Source organism: Carassius gibelio, chromosome A14, assembly GCF_023724105.1.
Source record: "Carassius gibelio isolate Cgi1373 ecotype wild population from Czech Republic chromosome A14, carGib1.2-hapl.c, whole genome shotgun sequence".
NCBI classification, from domain to species: domain Eukaryota; kingdom Metazoa; phylum Chordata; class Actinopteri; order Cypriniformes; family Cyprinidae; genus Carassius; species Carassius gibelio.
Genome location: NC_068384.1, coordinates 11007187 through 11033074, shown reverse-complemented (window position 1 = coordinate 11033074; position 25888 = coordinate 11007187). Strand labels below are relative to the sequence as shown.

General features: G+C 36.9%; 1 protein-coding gene across 1 annotated transcript in view; it reads left to right on the top strand.

Annotated features, from left to right (window-relative positions):
* Window positions 1–321: 321 nt before the first annotated feature.
* Window positions 322–25888, top strand: part of LOC128026996 (fibroblast growth factor receptor-like 1) — a 34629-nt gene continuing 9062 nt past the window's right edge. Inside the window, exons 1-3 of the mRNA XM_052614317.1 lie at window positions 322–515; window positions 667–756; window positions 20215–20487. Coding sequence (XP_052470277.1) covers window positions 684–756; window positions 20215–20487 — 346 coding nt within the window. The 5' untranslated portion in view covers window positions 322–515; window positions 667–683. The remainder of the gene's footprint in view (window positions 516–666; window positions 757–20214; window positions 20488–25888) is intronic.

Here is a 25888-nt window from a genome sequence, read left to right as displayed (position 1 = left end):
AATAAAATTATTTAATTGGATCAAACAATGAATCGTTTATATGTGGTTAGAGTATAATAGTGTAACTGGAGAAATGTACTAGGCTACTTAATTTATACGGTGAAGCTTAGAAAAAGAAAAAAGAAAAGAATTTAATTATAATTCACCCTATAGAAACTGTTTATTGATTTGTAGTTTTTCTCTAATGGTTATTGATTGCCATGTGTGGTGGAGTAGTGTTGTCATCTGTCCGCATACAGGGGGCGCTCGTGTGTAATTGCTGCCGCTCTCCAGCTGTTGGCGTGTGACTCACAGCTGTAGAGCTTCAGTTCTCTCCACGGTCAGGGATGCTGACGGGTCATGTCAAGAGAAGAGGCGAGTGGAACCTAAGTACTCCTGAACTTTTCTTCTCCTGGACAGTGTACTGAAAAATCTGAACACATTTCAAAGAAGACTTTGCAGCACAAGTGTGTTCGTCTATATCGCGCTATAAGAAACTGATTAATTAGTAGCATTTAATCGCTTTCGTCGGACATGTAAGTAGATACTCAGTGCCTGTAACACCGCATTTACTTTGCAAACGAACGCCTAAACGCGACGCGACTAACGCAACTAAGTTTCGCGTCGGAGTTTCTATGTAACGGTAATGTAAAACTCTGTCGTTGTTATTCTCATGGTTTCTTTTAGTGGCGGGTCATCATAAAATGTTTCCAGAAAGAGGAATCTTGACTTTTCTCACTTGGGTTTTGATCGTGACGCTGACATGTGAAGCGAGAGGTGAGTCATGTTGTCTATTACGAGGCTATTATTCGTTCATTAGGACATAATTAGAGGCCATTTCCTTTGACGATACCGGCCAAATTTAGCAGTCTAATGCTGATTTTATATTCCTGGCTCATAAATAAGGCATTTAAGTGTAACTTTTATCAGATCATCATTTGTATGTTTCACTTTTTAACTCTTGAGCTATTGCGCTAGCAAGTAAAAATTAATAAAATAAAAAAAAGAAGTGTTCAAATATTATTTCAAATAAATAAATCAGTAAAAGCACATAATTTTTCTTTATTTTACACAGGACTGTTGGGGGGAAATGTGAATGTGTTTTGCCCTGTAAAAACTATACTTGACTTTAATTGAAATTTAATTGTTGCATTATTATTATTATGATGATTATTATTTGTAATAAATTTTAACAAGATTCTGTAGTTATAAGTTCAATGCAAATATTCTTATTTAACATATTTGAAGTTAAAACTGACAATAAAAATGTGTAGAAATTATGAGTCAAATATTAGGCCTATTATAATTATTAAAACTGATCAAATCAAAAATGTTATTGTAGGATAACAAAACAATTTTTTAACAGTGCTGAACCAATTGTAGTTTCTTGAATGGTCAAGACATTAAAAATGTACCTTTTGCATGCCCAGTTTGTTTATTGACTATTTTTTAAGCTCATCGGGGAACGGGCCGACCGTGTTCTGTGTTTACAGACACAGCAGACTAACCGCAGACACACATTAAGTTATTCTTTTGATGTCCGACATCTTTATCTGCTCTGAGGTGTCTCAGACCAAACAAGAGGTCCCTGTTCCTTGAACTGTAACAGAAATTTAGAGGGACATAATTCAGTGTTCCCTGCCAAGTTGAAAAGAAATTTACATAAATCAAAGCCTAACTAACTGTGCTGGAGATTGTGTATTGGAGAGTTGAATCAGAACGGTGTTGACCTTCTCCACATGTTCCATCATCCTGCTGCGAGCCCAAAGGACATTTTACTGTCTCTTAGAGGAAAATAAATAAATGCATTTAAAAGAAAAAGCTATTTGTGTGTGTTGTGCAATATCTTAGTTTATTTTATCTTTGATTAAAATTCCTTTAAAATGAATGCACTGACTCATACCGGGATGCCAGAGCTTTTTATCTTTTATTGTGGCTTAGTCATTTATGGTCTCATTTATGTCTCTATTATCTGAAACAATATTATTGGGTCTGGTATAATAAATCTGGAAGAGCTAACTGTGGTGTTTAATCTGTTGAAGGTGATTACTATTATTGTGCCCATAAGAATGTCAGGTTAACCCACAAGTCAGAGCCTGACCTCTATTAAGTAAAAATCCATTGTCTCCTCTGTTTGTTGGTCCATTTGTTGACTCTATCGCACATTGTGTGCTATAAGCTCTTCTTAAGGGGGGTTCCTAATCTGTGTTGTCCTTGGATTGCTCTTCCTTTTCCCCCTATCAGCCATTCTTGGAATTCTGGGCCACAGATTTCTGTGTGTTAGAAGTAGGGAATAAGGGAAACAGGAGTGAGTTTTATGGCATGTGAGTAAACAGCCTGTCTGTGGCTGCTGAATGAGGTGTATATCAGTGGAATTGCTAAAAAGGGGGAACCCTTTGAGGAAACCCTTTGTGAAATTGCTTTAATAGATTGTGTCTATTATGTCTTTAATATATCTATTCATTGTTGGGTGAAGTGACTATTATGTTGTGGAGAAACACAATATGGAGCTTAAGGCAAGACAGTTACTGGATGTGTTTCCAGTCACACTTTGGCACTGTGTGTCAAGGTCATTACTTCGCGACACAAACACTTGTTTCCCTAGAATTCTGGAAGAGCAGACAAATGACTTCATTGTAGAGAAAGAAAGAAAAAACTGATTGAGCAAAGAAGGTCTTTCCTGATTATATTTATATATCAGTGCTACTTTATTTGCCTGTAGCTGTTTTACTTGTGAGAAATTAAGTTGGTGGTGTTATTTGTATGCTTTTAAAAATCATGATATTCAATAAAATCTGGATATAAAATGTAAATTAAAATTAAAAAATTAAAAATAAACTTCAAAGCATCACAAGTTTTTGCGTAAGATAAAGTGCAAAAGTTCAAATTAAGTGGGCTTTTGCCACTGATCAATCATAGATGTCACTGAATATATTTATTGAAAGGTCAATTAACTAACCTTTGAACATTTCGATATTTAATCTAAGTTAAATTATATTAAATTAATGTAATTAATGTAAATTAATGTAGTTTTTACAGAAACCATATTTATTTAATTATATTTATTTTATGTAATCCAGACTGCCAGTGTTAATTAATTGTGTGGCTTTTTAGTGATTCTTTCTGCAGGTTACAATTATTCTCCAGTAGTTGTCGACAGCTTATTAAGTGAATCATTGACCCGACAGATCAACCAGTTTATTCAAAAATGGTGATTAATTCAAAAACAAAACAAGAGACTTCCATCATTGTAGTCATTGAATCATCTGTTCAGCCAATTCAGTTCTGTTTATTTTGGTCCATACAGACACCTTTTCACCAAAAATAAATAAATGAACATCATTTCCGAACATCAACCCTTTATACATATTTAACCGATGTACATCACTTTTTCATTAGATTTGATAATACAAGATAAACAAGTAACATAATACATTTTCCAAAATGTACATACTTAATCACAACCATACATAATTTACAGAAATTTCACATTCCAAATATTACTTCAATATGTTAAATAATACGTACACTATTTATTGATAATGAGTCATATAACAATTAACCACCATCTTTTGATAATTTTTTTTTAATTTGCAAATTAAATTACATAATTTGAATTCTTATCACAATTATTCCATAGATTAATCCCTTTGACAGATATTCACTTATTTTTCACATTTGTTTTTTCCCTTACTTTTAAATTTATACATTTATACATTCCTCTTAGTTTATACTGTCCTTCTCTAATTTTGAACAGCCTCTGAAAACAATTTGTAAGTAAATTATTATAAACTTTGCCTGTGCTGTATATAAATCAAGTAAACAAGCTAATTTTAAAGTATGTAATTTAATTTTCATTCAAAGTATGTTTTGATTTAATTAATATTTCAGTGGATTTGGTCATTTTTGTTTTTACATAATTTATATGCGGCTTTCAACATAATTTATGATCATTTATAACACCCCAAAATTTATTTTCATAGACTCTTTCTATTTCCTCATTGTTCATCCTTATTTTAACTTTATTGTTACTTTGTTGATTACTAAATATTATAAACTTTGTTTTACTTAAATAGACTATTACCATCAAACCATTTTTTAAAACTGATCAATTCGATTTCCACTGTACTCAGAAGCTGTTCCAATTGTTTCCCCGAACAGTATAAATTTGTGTCATCAGCAAACAAAACAATTTTTAATACCTCAGAATTTGTTTAAAACAGTTTTTCGGGAAAGAAAACAACCCTACTGTGTGTTGCAACTTGCAACAGTTCTGTTGTGGCTTTGTCCTCAATTTTGACCTACCTGTCCTCAGTTTTGTTGTTAGGAAATTAAGTTTTATATGATTAACGTTGACTACTGAATACTAAAATTTACCTTTACTTGTCTGTTCTGTTGTGCTCTGCTGCTGTTTGTCTGGAACTATTTTCATTAACCCAATTTCACTAAGCAAAAACAGTTAACATTGACAATAATTGGATTAATCATTTATTTCACCCGAAGTTCGGTTGAAACAACCCGGTATTTTTTAGAGTGTAATCTCAGTACCTCATTGGTTTCTATGAGTTTGGTCAGCTCAGACTGGCATGACATTCCTCCAGAAATCCTTACACACACAAACAGAGCAGTCAGTCCAGACAAAGTGTGAACACAACAGTTTGAAAAATGCTCTAGTATCCCTGTTCTCTCATGTGGGCAGATATTTCCTGTTTCTCACTAACCTTCCTGCTGGTGGAAAGAAGCTGACTGCTTTCTCCCAAGAAAATAAGTTCTTGTGCCACCGCACCTGGCTGTTATGAGCAGCACAGCTTGATGTTTGTCTTTTGTTGATGTTTTTGTTGTTGTTGTTGTTTTGACATTTGTTCTGATCTGGCAAATGATTGCTGCTGCAGAGCGTATGCTTGAAGTTGAAGTGAAACGAACTGTATCCAAGCTAATAAATAAAGCTATTCAATTTATGCACTCTACTGGTCGTAGAGTTTGATGAAAGACAGAAATGTGTATCCAACAGTCGTGACAGTTACCAGCTGTTTGGAGTGGCACATGTATCAAAGGCCTTGATTGTGCTCTTTAAAGGGGTCAGATACGGTAAAACGTGGTTTTTTTTTTTTATTTGCAGCCACAGGAACATCAGAAAAGGTTTTATTTTTCTCTACTTTTAGATATTTAAATCAGTTCCAGACTCTCGGGTTGTAAGCAGGGGACGTTGGCCCTCATGCCCCATTTACCTCAATGATCTACCTTTTAAAGTAGAAATAGCTTTGATAAGAACAGGGAAACAGACTGCAGTTGTGCATCTCTTCCTTCAGCTGGTCTCTCAGCAGGTGTCAGGATCTCTGGGTTTATTAGACAGATAATGCAGCTCTGCAGGCGGACGGTGCTTATCAAACAAATGATAATGGAGCAGCTCTGTTGGAGCCATGCTGTGTCTGTGATCTGCCTCTGCAGGACAACAGTAATGCAGGCGTCAGTGTCTGGCTGCTTTGGCCAAGTTACAAAGAAACTGAACACAATGGAAAAGCATAGGCTGCTTCATATATTATGTTTTGAATAATTGGTAGTCCTGGGCTTTATTTTGATGATTGAATGATATGAATATGAATGACGAGCTCTGAATAAATGACATAAAAATGCACCTAGCAATAGGGGTGTAAGAAACGCACGAGTATCGCAATATTTAGTTAGGTGATACTGTATCGATTCTCAAAAACAGAATATTGATATTTTACAAAATAAAATAATAATATCATTCATGGCATTTATTTCATTTTGAATTAACATCCCGACTGCTAGATGGCAGTCTTCATCTCTGAATAATAGTGAGAGTGACAGGAAATACTAGCGTTAGGGCACGCCACTAATGTTAGCATTAATATTGTTGCTGGTAATGGAGGATGAAAAAAATTGTCCCTGTTCCGGTGTACAAAGCTGAAGTGTACCGTCATTTGGCCTTTTGTGGTAACATCCACCATGGGACCATGGCAAGGGCCCCGTCTCGGTCCCACCACATCCCGTGTGAAAAGGTCACCTTTTCCACAACTGGATCTCTCGCTATTTCGGAATGGAATTACACGTCGCTGTCCATGGTTTCATCAGCACCCTCCCATTCCGCAAAGTCTATTTTATTATATTTTAGTCTATTATAAATAAAGGTTTACCTGTTTTTAGTAATTTTTTTTTGTTAGATATTTCCACTTTGCGGGAGTCCCGCAAATAACTTTATTTTCCCGCAACCCGCGCACAATAATATCTTGCCGCCCGCATCCGTATTCACTAATCAAATATTGTCCCGCGACGCACTCGGTTGCGCTGGGTACCGCAGTACTCCTGCGGACTGCAGGTCTTACTTGAGTGTCGAATACACATGCACCCACGCCTAGAAAAAATAGGCCCTTTTGCGCTGCGTCATCAGGCCCAATTTGGTCTTAATCCGGCCCTGAAGGCGGTGCATTGCCATTGAGACTTGACTGAGTTCACAGCTGAGAGGACATTTCACTCACTAGCTTCAGAGTCACATTTGCGTATGCTGTACTGCTGGAATTTGTGATTGGTTGACAGCAAATTTCAAATATTAAACGGAACGATAAAATAACATTATTAACCGGTTTATGTCCATTTCAAATTTTCGATTCTGTTCGGAACTAAAAGAAATCATTTCGTTTCTGTTTCTGCACTGTAAAAAATTTCCTGTAGAAATTACAGTAACTTACTGGCAGCAGTTTGCCAGTAACTTACTGTAAATTAAACTTACAGTAAAAATACTGTATTCATATTTACAGTACCATTTAACTTGCTGTAAATGTATTTGCAGTAATATATTTTTTTACTGTAAAACACAATTATGTTTTTTTCTCCTTTTATATATTTTAATACAATAAAATATTACTTTACACTGTGAAATTTACTGTAATTGGTTCACTTTTATGTATTGTAAAACTTTACAAATTATTGTATTTCAACAGGTCTCATGTCTCAGTAGTAAAAACTATAAAAAGAAACAAAAGACTGTTTAACTTCTTTTATTGGTTTAACAGTTAAATTGTAATACTTGAAATAACATTTTAATATTCTTGCAGATTGTACTTTCAGTTTTCCAAAAACTTGAATACATTTCATTTATAAATAAAAGTTTCATATTAAGAGCATTTTAAAACAACAGACATGAACAGATTCAGTCATAAGAGCAATCTTAAAAATTTACAAATTCAGAAAACTCCTGTGTAGAATGTATTTGCTCTTAGTAGCTTATAGTTTTGCCAGCTGAAATCCAGAAACTCCTTAAAGGGATAGTTCACCCAAAAATCTGAATTAGGTCATTAATAACTTACCCTCATGTCGTTCCAAACCCGTGAGACTTCCGTTTATCTTCAGAACACAGTTTAAGATATTTTAGATTTAGTCCGAGAGCTCTCAGAGTTCCATCATCAAAGTAGTCCATGTGACATCACAGGGTCGGTTAGAATTTTTTGAAGCGTCGAAAATACATTTTGGTCCAAAAATAGCAAAAACTACGACTTTATTCAGCATTGTCTTCTCTTCCGGGTCTGTTGTGAGACAGTTCAAAACAAAGCAGTTTGTGATATCCAGTTCATGAATCATTCGATGTAACCGGATCTTTTTGAACCAGTTCACCAAATCAAACTGAATCGTTTTATACTGTTCGCGTCTCCAATACGCATTAATTCACAAATTACTTAAGCTGTTAACTTTTTTAATGTGGCTGACTCGTGAACGAGTCAGTATTTTGTTCGTTATCTGGCTCAGCTCGGTGTTCATCTTCAGTTCTCTCCTCACAGCAGTTCAGTCAGTGTACTTTTTGAGTAAATGAATTACTCCGGGATATTGGTTTGTTTGAACTCAGAAGTGTCAGCCACATTAAAAAAAGTTAACAGTTTAAGTAATTTGTGGATTAATGCGTATTGGAGATGCGAACCGTTTAAAATGATTCAGTTCGATTTGGTGAACTGGTTTAAAAGGATCCAATTACATGGAGTGATTCGTTCGCGAACCAGATATCACAAACTGCTTTGTTTTGAACTCTCTCTCACAACAGACACGGAAGAGAAGACAATGCTGAATAAAGTCGTAGTTTTTGTTATTTTTAGGACCAAAACGTATTTTCGATGCTTCAAAAAATTCTAACTGACCCTCTGATGTCACATGGACTACTTTGATGATGTGTTTCTTACCTTTCTGGACATGGACAGCAGACCGAACACACAGCTTCAATGGAGGGACAGAGGAGATAAATGGAGGTCTCACGGGTTTGGAACGACATGAGGGTGAGTTATTAATGGGTGAACTAATTTTTGGGTGAACTATCCCTTTAATGAAGTAGGATACATGAGGGTTCAGACCAGAGTTCTTCCTTTGCACCATCTTCCCACTTCTTTTGATGACGTGGAACTTTGAGGAGCACTTGCTGTTGTCAGGGTTAACATTTAACCTTTACATAACAGAAAAAAAAGTTAGATCATTTGATGTGAAAAATGTCTAACAAAACAACCAAATACTCACAACACAACCAAATACAGAAATGCACTGCAAATGGCACAGAACACAACGGAAATATTTCCAGGGGACCCAATATGTGACGAACCCGGATGGAGCATGTTTAGTACTCAACGTCTACTTTTATTTTCTTGCAAAAAATACAGAGATTACATATTTATGACATACAACTTTATATACAATATAAAAAATGTAAAAAGAACATGAGGGTGAGATATTAATCTATACATTAGTAACATTGTAAAAAAAATTGTAATGTTATGTTTAAATAAGTTTCATAGGTAAGAAATGTAAGGTAATGTAGGATCCAAAGATGAAACAGCTACTTTTAAAGTTGAGACACACACAGATAAATAAAGCATATTACGAAAACTTTTTTTTGTATAAAATGTATTTATTTGCAACAGTTATGTTAACAGCAAAAATAAGACATTTATGTCCTAAGTACAGCTATTAGGCTGATAGACACCATGCTGCTTTGTCACGAGAACATCCCAGGTTAAAATAATGAGGAAATTACGTTGGCTAAATCCGAAATCGCCCCCTTAACACTCATTCACTCATTTCTACATTAGTCCACTAATACGGTTCACTTGAAGCTGTGAATGAAAACGAGTGAGTGAATTCGGACAGCCGTTGATCGCGCATTGGATGTACACAGTCGGGTTCGTCACTTATTGGGGTCCCCTGAAAACATTTCCATTATGTTCTGTGCCACTTTTGGCGCATTTTCGCGAACGAGATTATGTTATTCTCCCGATGCTGATGTACAGAACAAATGTTACATTTGAAGTAGACATATTTTTCTCTTGGTTGTTTAGTTTCCTTAACTTTATGTGTTTGCGGTAACGTTAAATGTGAGACTGAGGGGCGGAGAGGCTTTGGAAAGTGTATGAGCATTCAGGAACTGCACACGAAAACCTTAAATTCGCCGTGTTTTTATGCCCTTTGGCATGATTAATAAAGGCGTATAATGTCTCCACAGAGACGCCAGTGTTTGCACACGACACGAACATTGCGAGTTTTACTCTAGCACTACAAGCATGACGTGCATTTATATGGGGTAATCAGTTAACAGCAAGCGATAATAGCGGGAAAAAATCCGACTGACTTTAAGCTAAATCCACGAAAGCTTTGTTGTTCGGCTAACAGTTCACATGAAAACTCACCAGCTCCTGGAGTGGGGTCAAACCCAAGGCAGAGACCCGTTAATGTCCATATTTTGACGGTGAAACGTTCAGAAAAGGGAAAGAAAGGAAAGAAATATGAATGTTTGCACAGTGTCACCACAACTCTCTCTAGCTCTCTTCACAGCATAAATGTGAGGTGACTGCGCACCATTCAGTGGCAGCGTTTTTTTATTTATATTTTTGTTTTAGTTAAACCAAAGATATAATATATTTAAAGTAAAAGAAGTAATATTTGTACCCACCTTTGCATCTGACTGGTTCTTTTCGCATCTGTGTGTCTTGTTTTCTTCTTTCTCCAAGTGGGAAATAAAACTTGATCTGTGATTGGTCAGGTTTCGCGCTCATTTTTTCTTTACTGTATTTAGATTTACAGTAAATTAAAAATACTGTAATTTAGTGTCGCCAAGAGGGTATTCCCCAAAATGTAACTTTAAAATACAGTAATATGCTGTATAACTAACCTACAGTAAAATACAGTTCATTTTACAGTTAAATACTGTTGAATTTACAGACATTTCTAACAGTGTGGTTCTGTTCCTGTCAAAATATTGTTTGTTTCCGGTTTTCGTTTTCGTTCCTTGAACCGGTTCAGAGCTCTGCGTTACTTTGATGGCACATGTGACAGTCATCTGGCATCAGCACCATTTCAAGTCAGACAAAATTTCTAACCAGCATGCACTGCTTCGAGTCAGACTGCGATCGGTTTGCGCAATGCTGCGTTAAGTCGAACGCACCTAATATCGCAGGATGTCGTATTGGAACCCCTGTATCGTGATACATATCGTATCGCCAGATTCTTGGCAATACACAGCCCTACCTAGCATGCATAAAACTAGTCAGTGTTTGTGTGTTATATTCCATGCCTTCTAAAGCCATAGGATATTTGTGTGAGAAAGAGTCCAAAATGAAAAACTTGTAAACCAAACATCATTCTAATAGTGCTCACATTTTATTGAAATATCATTTTTATTGTTTTGCAACCAGATGTAGACCATCAAATTGACATGTGTGCATATGCAAATTGCATAAATAAGTTTTACAACATTATACTGGCCATCCAGTCTAGAATGTTACTGTATGTCCACTGTGATGCATCTCTGTAATGTAGAAAATCTTTGGTGTAGTTATTTTTATTCATTCCTCTTATAAATTCTCAATAACTTTACTTGCATATTACCACAAGCACATTTATGTAATTTCAATTAACTGCACCTAGCACTGAGTTGTACATGTATTCTGTGTTAGATAAATGATGTACTTGGCAGAGAGTTAAAAATGCCTACGGATACAAACAGCTGTAACCAGAGCTGTTCTTATCTGCCTGTCTGTCTGTGTGCACTGGAGTCAACACATAGTCTGAAAGAGCTGTAAACTGTGTCAAATAAATACACTCTTGTAAAAGAAAACCTAAAAAAAAAAAATTTACAATTCTGGAAATTTCAGTATGAAGTTCTTTAGAGAGAAACATTATGTTACATGTGTGTTTCCATGCATGTGTACATGTGTTTGTAATCTGGCCTGTTTTTAGAGCTAATTATGATGGAGGTGATTTCAATATTAACACATTTTCTGATGAAGTTAGTCTTGCCACAGGAAGTGAGCATTGTTTAATTATACTTATCTGGCAATTGATATTTCAAAAAAGGATTATTTGGCAAACACCTCTGTCTGCTTGTGTATACGTGCACACACATGCACATGTGCGTGTGTTCCTTGGCATTGTAAATGCTGAGCGAGTTAACCAGCACATTTCAATCGGGAAATAGTGCAGTTGTTAAATCTGAACATGATGTTCATAATATCAGACTCTGCAGTGAGTCCAAACACATGCACACACTAGAACATTAATGTCAGGATAGCATGAACCCAGCCTGGCAAATAAAAACTGACGCTGTATTTTACCCCATATATTTTTTTTTATCTCAGATGCAAACCAGAACCATTAGCCCATTATTCTCCTCTGAAGTCTGAGGGCTTTTCTTTGTAGTTCGTGATCTATGTTAAACGTGCACTCCCTGTCGCTTTTGTGAGTGAAAAGTCAGTTTACGTAAACAAAGCGGCTAATGAATTGCATTTGTCGGCGCTGTATTGCACCGACGCGGCTCTTTGAGTGTCGGTATTTATGGAGGAGGCATTAAAACACAAAGAAAGCACCCTAAACCTTTGAACATTTTCTTATAAGCTTAGTTAAAAAGTTTCAGTGAATAGTTGAATAGTTCTGGGAGTTCATCCATGTTTCATCCCCTTCTTGTATAAGTACCTGTTACACACCGAGCTGGAGTGTTTGCACAGGTGGGAGAGGGCAACTCACTCTGAATGAGAGATTGAGGGCTGCCATCCCATCTTGTTCTCCCCATTCCAGTGGACTGAGCTTGTTGGAGCAGTGTCCTCGTGCAAGACCAGGCCAATGCGTTCATCATGTGCAATTTGCTCTGTATGGGAGGTTCACTGTTTGGATACAGTGGACTTCTTGGGAGATTCTCTATCCCCTGTTTTAAAGAACGATTGGCTTGTGTTTCACAGGATTACAGGTGTCCAACACAACCAGGATCAACCTCAGCTGTGAGAGATGCACTGTCCAAGAACCCATTTTGTGAGCTCTAGCATTCCAGGAATTTAAAACTTGGATGGAAGGGCCTCTTTTCCTAGCTGTTTTTAAAGTTCTTTTACACTTATTGGTAACTCGGGTGCACTTTTCCTAGGGTCATTGCAATAGGTCAAAGATCGAGGACAGGAAAAGCACCGAGAGCAGGAATATAAACAGATCAGTGGCCTTGAGTTTGTTTCAGCATCTGGGAAATAAAAGGAAACGGGTGAACTTTCCGTGTTCTTAGTGTAACACAAGGTCAGATGTGATTAATAACATGAGCTCAGCAAATGTGTTGTGTGCAGTCTTGTCTTTCGCAAACAGCTGTGTCTGCTCTGACACGCGATTCTGTTAGTGTCATTGCAACAGCAGTAGCTCACGCTGCAAGGCATAACTCAATATGTAAACACTCATGAGAAAGAAAAGGCGAGAGAGAAACTGAGAAAAAAAAAAAGCAGCAAAAAGAGAGCCAAAGTAGAATTAGAGGCCTTGCGTGTGATTGCTGTTGGCCGGGATTTTTGACACAAAGGCCGAGCTTAATAAACAGGTGCTCATTACGGTGCTCTAGACCAGGTTACTCAACATTCCCGCCGAAACCCTGCAAAGCTGCGGATTATTTATTAGGGTGGGTTTGGCGTGCTTCAGTGCCCTTCCCTGTGGTCCAAATTGCTGATGGTCCATGTGAGGAGGAAACAAACAGGGAATGCTGTCCTACTCTGGAGAAATTGGACATGCTGTCCTGCATTGGGTTTCTGAGGTTGTTCATAGCCTCACTTTGTGGGGTATGAAATAGTGAATAACAAAGCCGATAACATCATCATCATTTCAGCCAGCGTGAGCAAGATAAATCTCAGATCAGCTTTGTATCTTTAATGAATTGTACTATATAATGTTCCCTGTAATTACAGCCCACTATGAAACTCCGGTCATGTTTGAATAGGGCCTTTTCTACTGTATATACCATGGTAATCTGTGGTTTGAAACCATTAGCAATAATCTAAAATATCCTCCATTGTAGATCATTTTGTTGAACTGGAGACTGGAGCAGCAAGGCAGCTTGATGACAGACAGCAACAATTTTGGTGCATATACAGCTATGAATGATACTTATATCTCATCTCCAACTCTCAAAATATCTCTGTCAGGGTGAGGGTTTGGCGAGCACGATGAGGCTAAAGAATCTTGAATCAAATTCCCCAACCAGCAGTTTAAATGTCAGGGGTTCATCTGTGATCCTTGGCATCAGCCGCTTTCTAGCAAATGGGTTTAACAGGGTTATTGTTGCAAGCTATCATACAGTTAATTAAATTAAAACAGTATTATATAATAATTAAATAAATATGAAATAAAAAAAATCCAAAATCTTAAACAGCACAGCCTATAAGAACGATTTCTGAAGTATCATGCGTCACTGAAGACTGAAGTAATGGCTGCTAAAAATTCAGCTTTCCATCACAGGTGTAAATTACATTTTAAAATACATTAAAATACAAAAAGCTATTTTAAATATTTCAACCTCTTGGTGCTTCATTTGATAAGATGAACGTCAGAATTAAGACAAAGTGAGACCAGGTGGCCTGGGCCTCGCTGTGTTTAATTTAATTAATGAATCAGTCATGACGGGCAGCTGCTCTGTGTCCTCTTCAGGGCACAAAGAATGGCTAAAATCTACAAGGAAGTTTGTGTGGAATTGCACACATGATGTCAGACTTCTGCCTTATTGAGTTAGCTTGGCTCCAGAGGCAGCAGTTGGTCGAGGTACAAAGTCTGGCTCAAGATCTGATTACACACAGTAGAGAGACAGCTGTGAGCAGTGGTGATGACAGAACCACAGCTCTGCGTTCACATTAGCAGAACTAAAAGGGTGTAACCTGTTTACCTAGCAATCCTGTGTTTGTGTCAGCGTAGGAGGTAGGAGTGCAAACAGCATCAGGCCTCAATCTCTGCCCACTATCTCTGTTCCTGATAAAAGAGTCACATTCCATTGCCAAGACCAGTACTGCATTGTTTGGTCTATCTGTCTCTATCACTGATCACATGCTGAGTCCTATAGCAGCTCTCCTCCACTTTTTCAGGAGATTCATCATAAGAAGATAAAGCTGCTGTGTAGATCAAACTCTAGATGACCTAGCAGAAGCTGCCCTCTGATTGGCTGCCAGTGCTATATGTATTTTTCATAGAGGAAAAAAATGTTTTATCAGATCATCTAGATCTAGATTTCTTAAAATGATGTACACCACATACTAAGAACTGCATTTAGTTTCTTTTTAGATTATTCAGTAACACTCGATTCAGTCTCATGTTGTTTAAAATATTTTCTTTTGCATTGCACAGAAGAAAGAAATTCATACAGGTTTGGAATGACATGGGGATGAGTAGGCTAAATGATGACAGAATTTTCATTTTGGGGTGTGCTATTCCTTCCACATCAGTCAATGCATTATATAAATCATATTTGAGTTTTTTTTTTTAAACAGTGTCATTTTTTTTAAATGGTAACTTATTATTTGTTCATAAAATATTAACTTATTTATATAACTTAAAATGTTAAAAATAAATTTGTATGTGTACACTACTGTTTAATTTCTTTTAAAGGAATGAATTAGTGCTGTCAATCGATTAAAAAAAATTAACTAATTAATCGCACAATTTTTTTAAATTAATCGCGATTAATCGCAATTAAAAGACTGAAACTTTTTGGATATGTAAATGTAAAATGTAAATAATTAATGTAAACTCAAGACAAAGAAACTATTTAAATTCAAAATATGATTGTTTATTGGAATTTTTGTTTAACTTGTAACACAGATTTTCTCATGTAAACAACATACCTGCAATAAACCATCAATATCCTCCAAATTAACTGTTGGCTTGAAAGCCATATTTATTACAGAAATAAAAACACAGACATGTAGGCTAAGTACCATTTGAATTTCAAAACAATCAATGCCAATAATAGACAAAAATGATTTCCATGTTGAATTCTAAGTGTACTGCAAAAAAATTCCAAAGTATAGTTATTGCCAGTGCTTTAAGTGGGCCGGTACACACCGGTACCGCCACTTCCAAATATAGCCCTTGAGCGTACCGCCACCTCTCCGTGCGCCCAGAACGTGCTTGTAGCGTACCGGTACGCTCATTTGGACATCTGTTTTAATAGAGGTTTTAATCTTTCACCTGCACTGCCGATTTTCAGAGCGCCCTTCACAATGCAAGCTTCCTAATTCATCCCACCCAGAGCAGAAACTACATTACCCATTCACCCTTAAGTTATACAAGTGAATAGCGGATGTGTCGCTTTTCCCACTGTTAAGTGTCAACAACTCAACGTGGCCGGAGAAGGTGTGTGAAACTCGTTGTGAGTTATACTAAAGCAAAATCTTGAGTATTTATTGTCTGATAAACATTAAAAACTGTCTGCGGAGGTTGAGTTATCCTGCAGCCCCCGCTGGCTGCTCATTGGCTGCAGCATCTTTTTTCTAAGTTCTAAAAAAATACCGTAGACGGCAAGGCACAAATTTAGATATTCATTTATCTAATTAATCTATAACCTATACACAAAGACAATATGATCTTTTTGTCACCTTTTTGTTTTAAAGCTTGATGAAGAGAGAGAGCGCAAGTTGCTGCAGCTGCGAGGAGGACAGTGATACACGCGTACAGGAGTGATTGACAGTTCGCGGCACTGTGTACAAAAAATACTCCGCTACACAATTATTTCGTTTATTTTCGTTTAAGCTTATTAACGTTAGCGTTACAGAAAGGTCTGATTTACGCACTGTTACAGTCATTGTTTTTTTTGTTTTTTTTTTTAAACAATGACATTTGAGTTCATGATTTTAATGTTGCTGTTTCTTGTGGCAGACTAAATGAAGAGTAATGTTTCTTGTGGCAGACTGAAGAGTAATCCGGCAGAGTTTTTTACTGAAACTTTCCGTCTAAAAGTCCTTCCTTGGTCTTATCCATATTTCTTTGCACGTTGAACACACATAGGCCACAACTGGAAATAAAAAAAACTGCAACCGCGTTAATTGCGTTATTTTTTTTTAACGCGTTAAATATTTCAAATTAATCGAATGCGTTAACGCGATAATTTTGACAGCACGAATACATCTAGGGCACAATAATTTGATCAAAAGTGACTTTGACATTGTTACAAAACATTTCCATTTCAAAAATGCTCTTCCTTTGAACATTCTGTATATAAAAAAAAAAACGTTTTTCACAAAACTATTAAGCAGCATGTAGTGTTTTCAACACTAAAAACAATAAGAAATGTTTCTTGAGCAGGAAATCAGTATATTTGAATGATTTCTGTAGAAACATGTGAAACTGGAGACTGGAGTAATGGCTGCTAAAAAAGTTCAGCTTTGCCATCACAGGAATAAATTACATTTCAAACCTATTAAAATAGAAAACGAAAAGAATTGTTATGAATTGTTATAAATTTCACAATATGATTGTTTTTATTGTATATTTGATCAAATAAATGCATCCCTTGCAAGCATAAGAGAGATATCATGTCTCATGAACCTACATTAATAAATTATGTAAGGGCTGTTGATTGTTAGTTTGTCTAATGCATTAACTAATGCAAAAAAAAAAAAATACATTTACATTTGTTGCAGTAGTCTATCAGAATATGTGTTCACTAGAAATCAACCCCTTGAGCTTGATGTTAGTAGCACCAAGTTAAGTTACAGGAACTAAAATGCTGTTACGTGTTTTATTCAGTTCCTACTCAATATTTTTTCAATGTTGTCATAGGCTATGTTGAGCAGATTTGTAACAGCGGCAGGTGATTTACAGCAGAAATAATCCCTGGGAACGCTGACAGAAATGTGCAGAAGCAGTTAGTTAACGGGCTGCCATACCTGGACTGTTCATCCAAGTCTTCAGTGTTATTCTTGCACCTTCTTCTCTTACACACTCGCCTCTATTTCTCTCTATCTCTCTTTCTCTATTCCTCTCGGCCTTTGATGGTCATGTCACTTCCTCCATTCAAATCATGCAGCATGCTGTCAAGTTCCGTTTGAAGCTCTCCCTGTGACACCGGTGATGTTCATCTAAAGCTGTGGAGGCTGCCTGGGCTTCAAAGTACTTCCACTGCGCTCTTTAAGGCCTGTTCAGAAATCCTTTGAGAAATCAAAAAACCATATCAAGATGTCTGAGACAAAACAGGACAGTGAAGGAGTGCATGCTTGATAGCTAGTAATTCACATAGTTTGGACTTCTTTTTGACATAGTAGGGATTTAACCGGTCATGTGTCTAGTCCAGTCTATAGATGCAGACAGTAATGAGGGACTCATGTCATTGTAGTCATTTATTATTATTATATTATTTAGGGTGGCAATAAATGTGTATGAACTTTATGGAGCTTCAGTCTATTGATCTTGTCTGCAAGGTTGTCTTGAATGTGGTGAGGGTGTTGCCTGGGAAGCCTGCATGCGATGCCTGCACATGGGCGCAAGATGATGTCTCTCTTTCTTTTTGTTTCTGTCTTTGTCTTGCTCTCATTTTCTTTGTCTAGAGACACAGAATTCATAATTGTTACCAATACAGTGACTTGCACATTAGTGTCGCTAAGCTAAATCTGTTGGAAAGCAAATTATTTATTTTAGAATGCACAGATATTGTGTGAAAGAGCCTGGTTTTAATTAGATAAGACTGAAAAGAATTGAATTGAAATTCGTAAAATTTCAGATTAATGTTTAAATGATGAAAGAAACATTTGATGCTAACTGATGTTAAAAGACTGCATTATTTTATTAAAAATACAGTAAATATGGTAATATTGTAAACTTTCATTCAAAAATTTACAAAAGCTGTTTTCTATGTATTGTAAAATGTACTTTTATTCCTGTGATGGCAAAGCTAAAGTTTCTGCACTTTTTAATTTGGTCTTCAGTGTCACTTGATAATTCAGAAATCATTCTAGTATGCATAAGATATGCTTCTTTAAAAAAATTCAGTGCATCCTTGCTGCATAAAAGTATAAATTTTTATTTTTTTATAAATAAATAATCTTACTTCCTCCAAACTTTTGAATGGTAGAAATGAGTGGGCAAGATTGTTGACTAATTGATCCAACAAAATCAATTACTGACATAAACTAGTTTATAAAAAAAAAAAATGTTAGCTTCAATATTATTTTTAAATGTGGTGCAAAGAGCATGAATTCAGAGATGCAACTTCTCAGAAAGTAGCCTGCTGTGATTAAGCATATGGTACTGTCTGCGTGCAAAACAATGAACCATTACCTTACTTAATATTTTGCCTAAAAAGTCACAGTGTGCTTATTTTCCCCTCATGTAGTTGATTTATTTTGCCACACTGTCTGCAATCAGCTTCAACCAGACATGTATTTGCTGTATGGGGCGTGTGTGTGGCCTCAGTCATCTTTTGTCTTTTCCAGTGTTGTGGGCAATATTTGTCCGTCAGCACGTATGACGCCTCTCTCCGCCTTACATCAAAGCTTTTCGGTCAGCTTAAACATGGCTCTATGACAAATAGTTACTGTGCATGATGGAAGGAAGCAATTTTAAATGACAGTCTCAAGCTTTCTTTCCCAGAGTCCCTCTGAGTCACATCTTTCTTCTAACACATTCTTTATCTGTGCATGATGTACGGTGTGTGTAAAGCGTGGCCTGTTGATGGAAAGGGAATGAGCTATTTCAGCTTCTGCTCTATGGTATCCACCAGTTTGTTTTAATATCCTTAAGCAAACTCAAGTTACCTACTTCTTTTCTATTCATTCAGCCACCAGGTTCATCAGATCTATCTCACGTGGTCCATGCAATCTCTCTCTTGTCTCTGGTAGTGAAAAGATCCATTGTTTGTTCCCAGGAGCCCACCGATTACATTAAATCTTCATTATATACACACAGCTGTTTTCCTTTCCAAAGCCTCACAAGTGTTTATTAAGCCACCAATTGTTTTATACACTTACATTTGTGAATTAAGTGAATGATTCATCTATCAAATACTTCTCTCCAGCTGTGATGTTCATTTCCACCTTTTTCTGCTCTATTTCCAGAGAGGAATCTTTCTGCCATTCTCGGCCCTTCTCAGTCTAACATTCTGGAATTTACTGTAATTTAACTCCTGCACCAAAACAACCTTTTCTTTTCCCTCCCGCGTGTTCTCGTGGCACTTTCTGGATGGCAACCAGCAACTTCAGGTGAAATCATTTCACTCCAGGAGAGAGACTTGAAGGGAAGAAGGAAAAAAAAGAATGAAAAAGTACATTTAGGGTCAGTGTCATTTTTCAGTTTATAATCTTGGTGGTTCTCAAAGCAGCTGCTAGAGCAGCAACAGGATGTGACAGTACCAGGCATGAATGAGAGGTGCCTTCCAACGTACACACACGCCAGTGCAAAGGAAATGGAAAGCAAGTACTCATGGGAGTCTTCGCAAGCTGCAACGAGGGAATGAAAAGGACCTTGTGCACGCAAGGAAAGAAATTCCCCATAAAATGCTTGTGCTTTCCCCCTCATACCATTTCTTTGTAAGACAAGATGTATTAGGAGCTGGTAAAAAAAATAAATAATGTCTTCTTATCACAGATTTTGTGCCCATGACATTTTTGGCTGTGTTGTTGTTGTGTCATAACACTTGCAAAGGAACATTTCAGTCTTTAGGGCGCATAAATCTTCACATACTCTGCTAGTCTTTTGACTAGCATGCCGAGAATAAACAGAGGAAAACTTTTAACTCCTGGTACTGGAGTGTTACATACTGTATACAGTTTATTAAATAAAGCAGAAGGTATTAATTAAAAAAAAAATGTCAATATATTAAGAATTAATATTTATTTATTTTATTAAACAGTATTTCTAATTTTAATGTGCACTTTTGGTTTAAGCTCATATGGCGTGTGGTTATTGTTAGTTATGTAAAATGGAGAATTGCTGTGATTTTACCTAAGATCCTGTTTTTTGCACCAGGTCCTCCATGGGTGAGTCGCCAGGTAGAGGACAGACAGACAGCAAAACTGGGACGCACGATTCGACTACCATGCCCGGTGGAGGGTGATCCCCCTCCGCTGGTCCTGTGGGTGAAGGATGGGCGGAACGTGAATCCGGGCTGGAGCCGCTACAAGGTTCTAAAGAAGAGTCTGAAGATCAAAGAAGTGGAACTGGAGGATGCCGGCGTGTACATCTGCCGCGTCACCAATGGATTTGGCAGCCTCGCCCTCAACTTCACACTCATTGTAATTGGTAAAGACTGCCTCCCACACCACGCACCACAGCCCTTTATATCTCAGTTCTTTATACTTTTGCTCACCCAGAGCATTTGTAAGCCACATCAGTCATCCAGGCTTAATCAAAACCTGCACTGTTGCACACACACAACTGTTTGAGGTAGTGTTTTAGTGACCCAGCTAGACATATGGCATCTCAAAACAGCAGATCTGAAGTATTGAGCTTTTAACTGCCATCCAAAAAGAGCAGGGCAGCTTTCAGATGCCCTCACAAAAGGCTAATTGTGGCACAGCTAGGCAGTCGGGCTCATGTAAATCTGCTCCCAAATCATATTTGACGAAACTGACGTGACTGGCAAGGTGCCTTAAATCAACCATGGTTTCATGAATGTAACATTAACTGAAAAGAGCACAAGAGAGCATTGTGCTGATGGAAATTTATGACTTGTTAGCATTTGTTGGAGCATATGGCACTGATGACGTCTTGCATTATCAAATCGAGAGAACAAAGGGGGGTTTCATATCGTCCGTCACACGATACCTGCAGTTGTTTATGTGGGCTGTAATTTAATACCATGTTCGTACTTTTACCCGGGTAGTGGAAGCTTTTTTTCCCCTCTAGAAACTTACAGGAATGGAAATTAATACACACCTTCCCAGTGTTGGGGAAAGTAACTTTTAAAAGTAATGCATTACAATATTGCGTTACTCCCTAAAAAAGTTACTAATTACGTTACTGTTACTTTTTATGAAAAGTAATGCATTACATTACTTTTGTGTTACTTTCACGCTACTTTTTAAATATGAGCAGGGCTTATTGTTTTTGAATTGTCTTAGTCAATAAATGGGAAAACAAAGTAACTGGCGTTTGTAACTCAGATATTTTCTCATAAATTAAAAAGTAATCTGTAATTGTGTTATTTGTAATGCATTACCCCCAACACTGCACCTACCTGAATGGATGGAAGGAGAATGAAAATAAGGTCCAGAAGCACATAGCTGTTGTGAGTCCGATTGGAGCAATGGGGGGTTTGTGTTAGATCCTTGCAGCTTTGAGCTTGTGGTTCTCCTGATGACTGCTGAGGGATTGTGGGGCAGGCATTTCCAGCCAAAATGTTCTGTACAGGGAGATGAGACAGAGACGTCCTGCCGGCTTCTCTGACATAGTTCTGAACTGGTCCAGTAAAGTTGAGAGGCCTGGAGGGCCTATACAGGCTCTTCCTGTATAACTTGCCACATTTGGGGAGGCAGTTGAGGCAACTCGTGTGCAGATGCAAAGCATGATTATTCTGCATAGCAAGGCAGCTGTCTAATTGGCTGACCCAGTGTTTTCAGCCTCCCTCCCCTTGATGTCTTTCCTCTGGGCCTCCTGTATGGGGAGTGATGGCGGCCTGCTGTTTTCCTGTTTCATCCCCAAGAGCTCTGTGGAGCTCAGAGTTATGGTGCATTGGACTGGTTCACTCCCTTTAGAATATAGCTGTAGAGTTTACTGAAGTCATTAACTGCAATGACCAACATTCCCTGAACAAAAGGCCCATTAGACCCTCCTGTTGCACTGTTTGAGTATTTAAAGCTGTGAATTTTGCTGAGGGGAATGCCACTATATGTTAACCAGAGAGTTGTTAAGAAGCAGCATTGTTTTCAGTAAAGATTAGTAGACCCTGCTGCTGAGTTAGGGATAATTCACTCAAAAATATATGTTGTTCCAAACCTGTGTAACTTTCTTTCTTCTGAACACAAAAGAAGATATTTTGAAGAATGTTTCCACCGTTTTTGCCAATTCAGTGAAAGTCAGTGCGTTCTAAAACAACGCTTGACCACATACCTCACTGTACTGACAAAATGGTCATTTTTAGGTTCAAAGTTTCATGTTTTCCATTGCAAAGCAGAAACTAAGTCATAAAGTTTTGAAACAACAAATATTTCATTTTTATGAAATGTTCATCTCTTCAACAAGGCCTCTTTCAAGCTAAATTGATTAGTTTTTACTATCTCTAATTGGAAATTTTCACCTTTGAGTAGTGAAACATTCGAAGAGAAAATTGTTCTAGTTCTTTCATACCAAAAAATAAATAAATAATCATTGCCATCGGTTTCTTTTCTATCTACAGTATATCATTCTATTGAGCTCTTATGTGCTATTTTCAGGAACATGAATCAGAATTAAAGAATTGGTGTGCATCATTGTGCATATTTTCAGAAAGTCAGAAAAATTATGTGCATGTCAGAGTGCATGAAACACTGATGAGTAAAAGTAATAATAATAAAACTGTTTGAGATAGGTTTTGGCATAACTTAAACTTGAATGCATATCAAAATTACAAAACTACACCTAAAGGTTTTTTTTTTTTTTTTTTTTTTTTTTCAGAGATCCTCCTTTTAAGCAGCTACTTAATGTAAATGAATGTACAACAAAAACACAACAGTGGAACTCCAGCCAGGTCTGAGTGTCAGGAGAGAGGAATCTGATGATATTCAATAGCACCTGTTGTCAGCAGAGCAAGTCTAATCTGTATAAGGTTTTGCGCTCATGGCAAGCATGGGCAGAAGCATGCACCCATATTTTAATGTGCATGCAATCTATACCCCACTTATTTCCTCGTGAAAGTGTAATTTTAGCTTTTAGTTGATATTCTGCCCCTATCAAAGCAGGCGGCTGATGTAAGTCTTCAGTTTTTCCTGACCACAGTCGCCCAAAAGGCTTTGTGCTCTTTACATCCGTAAATAGAAACACATTTTTTATTCAATATCATGTCTGCAGTTGTACATGAGAACAACAACTCAAGTTTAAATATAGACAGAGATTAGCACAGCTTTAAGGCATTTTAATAGAATTGTTAACTTGCTCTCCACTGTTGATCACATTATCAGTGCTTTTTTGCAATCTGGCACAGGGGACTCTGGGAATTTGGCAATGTAAGAATGGCATATTGGGCTTTAAAGGTCACAGTGAAGGAATTGTCTACCAGAAAGTGTTGGAAGCTGTTGAAGAAATGCTTCACCACCATCTCACGCTGACCATTCTCACATTCACTGATGTGACACAGAGTCAAAGCTGCCTCCGTGTCATAAAACGCTGTACTTTAAAATGTCCCCCTGCACCTGGGCCCTCTCCCTCTTTCCCCCACGGTGGTCCCAGACCCTGCAGCCTTTCTATTTCTAAAGAGCTCCATACAATACTGTTTTCTCACAGCCCTGCTCCGCAGGAGTCAAGGGCGAGGGATCTTATGCTTTTCTCCTCAACATAATTGTCTATATTGTGAGAAAGTTTAAATATTTTTTGGATGCATGAATCTGTGAGTGTAGTAGAAGATCTCAAGTTTGCCTCAAAATTAATAGATTCTGCTATCAACTACATTGTTGTAGAGTCCTGGCTCTTGGGCATTGGCTCCCTCTTGTCTGCGTTTTTCACCTATCATATAGGAGGCTGTACTGTGTACGGATGCAGTGGAGGGAGACTGTGGCTTCTTCTCAGACGGTGGTTTGGGCTGCCTGTTTTATGAGGGGACTGGTGGAGAGCTTCCAGCAGTGGCCTTTTGTTCTTTGTTTGCAGGCCATGGGTTACATGTGTTGCAGTTTAGCCAGCATCCACCTCAACTAAATGGATAATTGTATCAAAATTACACTCGTAAGCCAACCCAAGACTGCGGAGGGACACGGTAGGTGGGATAAGGGAGGGGCAGCAAGTTTGAGACCGTGTGGATATGCCTTCCAGTCTTTGGGTCATGCCACCTTGGCCAGGATTGGCTTGAGTGGGAATCTCAGCACTGACGTTCATTCATTCGAGATGATTTGCTCATAACCTTTTCCCGCTACTAACTCTTACACAAACTCTTTTCCATTCCAGTAGACGTGCGTTTACTCATTTGCCATGGCTGGTCTGAGTGCAGAACAGCTTCACTGCTGCAGTATTTATGTTTAGTCTGATTTACACTTATTTTTCATGACAGTTACTTTTTTGGGAAATGCCTCTCTCCTATTTAAACAATCCAAAAGAAACATGAATTGGGCCATTTTATAAAATGGGCATTTTTTCCAGTTTTGTGAAATATTTGATTGATTTGTGTAATATTTGATTGATTTTACACACACACACACACACACACACACACACACACACACACACATACATATATATATATATATATATATATATATATATATATATATAATCAGTTTAATAATCCATTAATTTAGTTTAGCAATTAATCAGTTTATATGTATTTGTATGTGTATGATTGTCCTTACATAAAATTTTGGCACTCCTAGGAAATATGGAATTTAATGCTGATAATTCTACAAATATCGACTTAATTTGTAATATGTATTTTATAATTTGTAATGTATTGTAATTTTAAGATTGTTTGTACCCTGCTGGCAATCATAACAAAATATAAAGTGATTTAATAATAAATTATCTTTTTTTTCTTATTTTATTTTACTACTTATTTTTTATTTATTTATTTTTTTGTATAGATAATTAAATTAAGTGAAAATATGATGTAACAGGTTTGGCATGGAACCTGGGCACTGGAAGTTATTATTACGTTTACTATAAAATCTTATAATATAATAGATTTTAGCTTAATGGTTATTTTCATGTATTTCTTATTGCTTTCATTGTGAATACTTTTAAATATGCAGAGTAAAGTTTTTTTATTTTTATTTTTTTTACACAAATGGCAGCCGTTTTGTAGAATGAATAATGGTATCTTATAAGAAAAGACTAGAACACAGTAGAATTTATTTGTCTGATGTCAAACATATCACAAGAACCATCATAAGCATAAGCTTTTAAAGCCCTAATTTGATCATACGTCTCTGTAACACCGATGAAATTCATAATTCTAATGAAATCTGACACAGAGCTACACAACTTGGGCTCTCAAGAGTGTGTTTGTTTTATTTCTTTCATTGTAGGGAAATACACTTGGGAAAGTTCAAAGCACAAACACATGGACACAAATGAATTCATGCTAGTGAGTAGCTGAAGCAAAGACGAGGTTGAAAAAAGGGAAAGATGAAAGGATGCTTGATGGAATTGAAACCAGTCTGGACTCACATGAAATTAAGCTGAATGGAGAGACAAACAGAGTTAGAAATTTCACCTAAGAATCTTTTCAGGTGGAAAACTGAGAAGTATAACTGAGAAACAACAATCTATAACTTCAGCAGCACAAGGGCATAAAATAACAGATGAAGAGGGAATTAAGATTAAAATGTGAACTGAGGAAACTGTTTCTGCTGATTTAATGATAATAATATTATATTTTGATATAATAATATTGATCATATTTCATCATTAAAGTCAAGTCAAGTCAATTAACCTTTATTTGTATATTGCTTTAGACAATTCCTTTATTTATGATTTTTTTTATATATTTTTTTTTATTACTAGTTCACACCTATAATGTAGT